Source organism: Homarus americanus, unplaced genomic scaffold (assembly GCF_018991925.1).
Source record: "Homarus americanus isolate GMGI-L3 unplaced genomic scaffold, GMGI_Hamer_2.0 scaffold44246, whole genome shotgun sequence".
NCBI lineage: Eukaryota > Metazoa > Arthropoda > Malacostraca > Decapoda > Nephropidae > Homarus > Homarus americanus.
Genome location: NW_024745309.1, coordinates 721,970 through 728,583, shown reverse-complemented (window position 1 = coordinate 728,583; position 6,614 = coordinate 721,970). Strand labels below are relative to the sequence as shown.

General features: G+C 43.2%; 1 protein-coding gene across 1 annotated transcript; it reads right to left on the bottom strand.

Moving 5' to 3' along the window:
- Positions 1-920: 920 nt before the first annotated feature.
- Positions 921-1,775, bottom strand: LOC121878632 (tyrosine-protein kinase yes-like). Its single transcript, XM_042384957.1, has one exon. It carries the CDS (start codon positions 1,773-1,775, stop codon positions 921-923), a length of 855 nt encoding a protein of 284 aa, XP_042240891.1.
- Between the last annotated feature and the right edge of the window lie 4,839 nt (positions 1,776-6,614).

Genomic DNA, 6,614 nt, shown 5'->3' with positions numbered 1-6,614 from the left:
AGAACTAGATTCCCAGAGATTTCGTTTATGTTAATTTTATCTCCCCCCACCCCCCCACCCTAACGAGAGGGGATCCATGCACCACTCCTCTTACGGTCGAGTCACAGGGATGATTACGACGCCATATTGGTCGTCTTTCTTGCAGATTCCTTCTTCAGTGAGTCAGTCAGATCATTCTCATACACTCAGTCTGTCGGAATGATTGACCAGTTTAATGACCACCGACCCCTGGAGAATCTTTACCCTGCCTCTATCATCATCCTCATCATCATCATCATCATCATCATCATTACTCAAACATACATTACACCAGAGAGTTAACACACAATTATTTAAAACAGTCAACAATCTCGTATTTTTAGCAACTTTGAAAAAAAAAACCTCTCCATATTAGGGGTAAGTTCTATAGTCCAGTTGTGGTACGAGCGGTTACCTTCACACAGCTAGCCGACTTTTCCCCCCATGTTCACCCCACCGTTAATAGAGGGGGGGGGGGGAACGTGTGCTTGAGGAAAGAACATTAAAGATTAATATATTTTATTTTTTTTTACATTTATATTATAAGTATATACATAATTTACAGAGGAAATTAAAAAAAATAAATAAATGTGGAAAGGTAGGGAAGCAGTATAACATGGGTAAGGTGGAACAAGAGGACAGAGCTGTCAGGATTATGTCTAGTTTGCAAACATATTTTTTGTAATGGTAATTTCTTATCTATCTACATAATAAACGGTTTTGGTGGTACAATAAAAGCGGGTATATAAAGTAGGTATTACAAGATACTGTATATTAATACCTAGACAAAAGATATTTTTTAAGAGATGGTGTGTGTTAGGATTTGGGTTTTACAGTTTGGGTGAAGAATCAACTTAACACAGCACTTATAAGGAGCTTGAACTTCATAAGAGAGACGCCACTCAGTTGACCTGATACAGTGAGACCAGGTACTGGGTGGGTCGTGGCATAGGTGGGAGTATATACCGGGGCTGAGGCATAACCACTTGGATGGGATGTTGCGTGACGTTTACTTGGTTGTGGCGAAGGAGTCCCCGGAGACGATGAAGAAGGCTCGGCAGAGATATGCGGTGATAAGGGTTGTACTCCGTGGCTTGGAGGGCGAGGGCAAACACGTCTGGGTGGTAGCCGGGTGCCTTGACGGCCAACTTGGACAATAAAACCCCATAGGAGTATGTGTCCGAGGCCCTGGTGCTCTCTTGGCCCAGACACACCTCGGGGGCCATCCAGGGGAATTTGTTGGGATCACTGTTACACCTAATGTTCTCGTGTGAGTAACAGGCCAAACCCACGTCAATAATACTGACTTGTGGGTTGGATGGTGACCCGTTGACGAGGATGTTGTCTCTCTTTAGGTCATTGTGGATGAGACCAGATCGGTGAAAGTCTTCAAGCTGCTCCCCGATCCGCAGACCCACCTCTATCAAGTTGTATCGAGTCTCCCGCTCGTCATGTAGCTGATTTAAGATGTCTTCCAAGGTGACGAGGCCCTTGAACTCTTGCAGAATAGCTGGTGGATCATTGCAGAAGCCGGTGACCCTTGGTGCTCCACCGGCCCCGTCGAGACGAAGCAAGGCTTCAGTTTCTTGCCAAAAACTTCTTACCGCATGAGACTTATGGGCAACCTTCAGGACTGCCGTCTCCCCACCCCACCGAACTAAGTAGGCTGTGCCATGTGTTCCTGTCCCTAAAACGCAAATGTTGTTTTGAACCAGATTCTCCACCTCGTCCCAGTACAGATCGCGCACAGCTTCCATGTTAATATTTTGGCCGATCACTTCCCAAGACCCAGGGACCTCAACTCAAAATTTGGGGTTGAACGAATAAAATACCTGTTTAGTTAGGTTGGAATTTGTGTTTGTGTCAAATAGTAAAGAGAAACTTTTGTGTTATAGTATAGGGCTTGTGTGTGGTGAAGATGTGTTGTAGTGAACATGTATAGTACTAGTGTTGATAGTGAACATGTAGTACTAGTGTTGTAGTGAACATGTAGTACTAGTGTTGTAGTGAACATGTAGTACTAGTGTTGTAGTGAACATGTAGTACTAGTGTTGTAGTGAACATGTGTTGTAGTGAACATGTGTTGTAGTGAACATGTATAGTACTAGTGTTGTAGTGAACATGTGTTGTAGTGAACATGTATAGTACTAGTGTTGTAGTGAACATGTGTTGTAGTGAACATGTGTTGTAGTGAACATGTATAGTACTAGTGTTGTAGTGAACATGTGTTGTAGTGAACATGTATAGTACTAGTGTTGTAGTGAACATGTGTTGTAGTGAACATGTATAGTACTAGTGTTAGAAATGAACATGTGTTGTAGTGAACATGTAGTGCTAGTGTTGTAGTGAACATGTAGTACTAGTGTTGTAGTGAACATGTGTTGTAGTGACATTAGTGTTGTAGTGAACATGTAGTACTAGTGTTGTAGTGAACATGTAGTAAATGTTGTAGTGAACATGTATAGTACTAGTGTTGTAGTGAACATGTAGTACTAGTGTTGTAGTGAACATGTAGTACTAGTGTTGCAGTGAAACATGTAGTACTAGTGTTGTAGTGAACATGTGTTGTGGTGAACATATAATACCAGTGTTGTAGTGAACATTTAGTACTAGTGTTGTAGTGAACACATGTACTAGTGTTGTAGTGAAGATGTAGTACTCGTGTTGTAGTGAACATGTAATACCAATATTGTAATGAACATGTAGTACTAGTGTTAGTGAGCATGAGTACATGTACTACTAGTGTTGTAGTGAACATGTAGCTAGTGTTGTAGTGAACATGTAGTACGAGTGTGAACATGTAGTACTAGTATTGTAGTGAACATATATGCTAGTGTATTGAACATGTAGTACAGTGTTGTAGTGAACATGTGTTGTAGTGAACATGTAGTACTAGTGTTGTAGTGAACATGTTGTAGTGAACAGTGTTGTAGTGAACATGTATAGTACTAGTGTAGTGACATGTATAGTACTAGTGTTGTAGTGAACATGGTTAGTGTTGTAGTGAACATGTTGTAGTGAACATGTAGTACTAGTATGTTGTAGTGAACATAGTGTTGTAGTGAACATGTGTTGTAGTGAACATGTAGTACTAGTGTTGTAGTGAACATGTGTTGTAGTGAACATGTAGTACTAGTGTTGTAGTGAACATGTGTTGTAGTGAACATGTAGTACCAGTGTTGTACTGAACATGTATTACTAGTATGTATGTGTGTATGTATGTATGTGTGTATGTATATATGTATGTTTGTATTAAGATGCCGCCCTTGGCTTTAGTGGATGTGTTTTCAGGCGTGGATGATGAGCGGTCTATTGTGTGTGTGTGTGTGTGTGTGTGTGTGTGTGTGTGTGTGTGTGTGTGTGTGTGTGTGGTCACCTCACTCATTATCACCACCACCATCACATCCCTCATTCAACACAACCGGAGGAAGAAAACACAAAAAACTCCGAAAAACAGAAAGAAAAACAAAACAAAAAAATCTCTTATACCGTCACACCATCCCCAGGACAGGCCGTGATAGAAGTGGTATCAAATGTCTACTTTCAATTTCCAACAGCAGAACCGACCGTCTGACCAAAGGATGACAGTACCTTCTCTTCTGTCTACCTATGGGGCGGAGAGGGGAGGAGACGGAGAGATGAGAGGTGAGGAGACGGAGAGAGGAGAGGTGAGGAGAGGAGACGGAGAGAGGAAAGGTGAGGAGACGGAGGGAAGAGAGGTGAGACGGAGGGAAGAGAGGTGAGACGGAGGGAAGAGAGGTGAGGAAACGGAGAGAGGAGGGGTGAGGAGAGGAGAGATGAGGAGACGGAGAGAGGAGAGGTGAGGAGATGGAGAAAGAAGAGGTGAGGAGACGGAGAGAGGAGAAGTGAGGAGAGGAGACGGAGAGATGAGAGGTGAGGAAACTATCCAACCAGGAGCGAACTCGTAACAATGGTTTTAAATTAGACAAATTTAGATTTCGGCGTGAAATAGGTAAACACTGGTTTGGAAACAGTAGTGGATGAATGGAACAAGTTACCAAATATCATCATTAACTCGAATACGCTGGATAGCTTCAAACAAACATAGGTTGGATGCTTATATGAGCAATAGGGGATGGGTGTAAACGGGACTGCCCAGTATGGGCCAATAGGCCCGCTGCAGTTTCCTCCATTCTTATGTTCTTATGTTCTTCTATATTTTTGTTACGAGTTCTTGTTCTGTGGGGAGCCTCTGCTACTCACACACACACACACACACAAACACAGATATTGGTTGGTGTGTGTGTGTGTCCATAACACCGCCTAACATCCTCATAACCAACTATTAATTAACGCGCTAATCTTTCCTGCCAAGCTGATCAACTCCTCCTCCTCCTCCTCCTCGCTGTCTTCTTCTTCGTCATTTCACAAACACTTTTCCTTTCCTCTTCAATTTCCTTATCTTATTTTTCATCCTCCATTACACTTCCTTCGCTTCTGCCTTTTTTTGGTTCTTATCTTCAATATTTTATTTCCGTTCCTTTTCTCTTCTCTCTCTCTTCTATCTCGTTTTACCCCTTCAATTCCATTTCATTTTCCCATTCCTTCTTCTCTTCATTTCTCCACTAAAGTCCCCTAAGAAAAGCCCCGCCAATCACATCCCTGAATAAACCACCAGAGGCGCAATGATTGGTCGGGAGAACTGCATCCGCGTCCACACACACACACACACACACACACGAAAGGTTCACATCTGACAACGACAGCAGCACTCCTAGCCAATGACATTCATCTCTGGTGGTCATTCAGGGGTTGTGATTGGCTGTCGTATCACTGCACTACACTAAATGACCGAGTGAAGACATGCGAAGGAATAAACCCTCTAAAATTATCAAATAGTAAACAATAAAGAAAAATAAATACAGAAAAGTAAATAAAACAAATAATGAAGAAAGAAATATATATCTAAACAGGTGAATATGTAAACAACAAATATATTAATATGTAAATTGGTAAACGAACGATTAAATACATAAATAACGTCTCCACACACACACACAATAATAACAAAACTGTAAAATATGCCTTCACACATCTTGGCCCAAAAAATATAAAATAAAACAAAAGGGCGAGACATGACAATATTTCAAGGGTTAAATTGTAGCGCGTGTGATTTGTTCTATCGAGGGGCTATTACACTAACGACATCCTCCTGCCTCGCTCCTGCCTCCCTCCTGCTGCTGCTTCTCTCAGCCTCTGCATCCCGCCTCCTGCTTCTCTCTGCCTGCCTGCCTCCCTTCTGTTTCTCTCTGCCTTTACCTCCCCCACCTCCCAACAAACCCCCACCTCTCTCTCTCTCTCCCTAGGTGTAACACTACCACCCACTATCCCCAACTCTTGATAAAATACCATCACCACTACTACCACCACTTCTACTACCACCACCACCACTACCACCACCATGCCGGCAACCAAGCGGAACAGTTTCTTATTTCACGTGTTTTTCCTTCTATATCAAGGCCGCCAGTGTGAGCGCACGTTCGTCTGATGCAGTGAAGTGAGGACAGTTAGGTAGATCTTTTTTTTTTCAAGTCAAAGACGTCAATTGGAGCTGAAGACTGGCGAACGTTCGTCTGACGCAGTGAGATGTAGCTTCCATTAGTGTGTCATATGGAGCGGAAGAGTACGTCAGACGCTGCTGATTGCTCTCTTTGGCACTACTTAGGGCCGACAGAACCAAACACCCGAGCCTTAAACGACCACTGTAGCTAGACTGTTAAGACGCGTAGACTGAATAACTGGTTGACTGACTGACTGATTGGTTGGTTGACTAAATTACTGACTGATTGGTTGACTAAATGACTGACTGACCGAAGGATTGGTCGATAGGTTGACTGACTGACTGGTTAACTAACTACCTGTAACTGACTGATTCATTACTTACAAACATCCTACATATCAAGAACAGGAAAATTCACATCAGGAAAAAAATGTACCATACATATTATTCAGTGATCAAATACTTCCAGCCAGGCATTGATCGACGTAGTGTCAACAGTGCCGCTGTAAATGCCAGTACACGGGTGCCAATGACCTCGAGGAGTTCACACAGACACACACACTATCACACCACACTCATTATCACCTGTAACCCCCCCCCCGCCCTCTGTACAGTATAGGTTAATACTTTTACCCCATTTACCACCACCTTCCATATTTTACACTCACCATCTCCTTCACCATCACCGCTCAACTTGATAATCACCACCATCTTTCACCATCATAATCACCCCTTCACCATCACCCCCACCCCTCAACCTCACCTATCACTACCTTACCCTCACTACTTCACCATCACCCCCACCCCTTCACCATCATCCCCCAACCATCACCTTCACTGGTCACTCTCCCCCCATCCTCCTCCTTGTCCCCTCCTATAGGACCAGCAGGAGACCACAACTCCTCTCGCAGAAAATTACACCTCATTTTCCCAGGCAGCGGAAACTGCTGGGGGAACAACAACTTTCTTACCGCAAACGAGAGTGAGGTCGCCGCCACAGCAAACCCTTCCAAGACGATGAGTTGGTTCGAATCTTCTTTTTTTTACAGGTTCAATGATTCATGAGTCCAGGGTT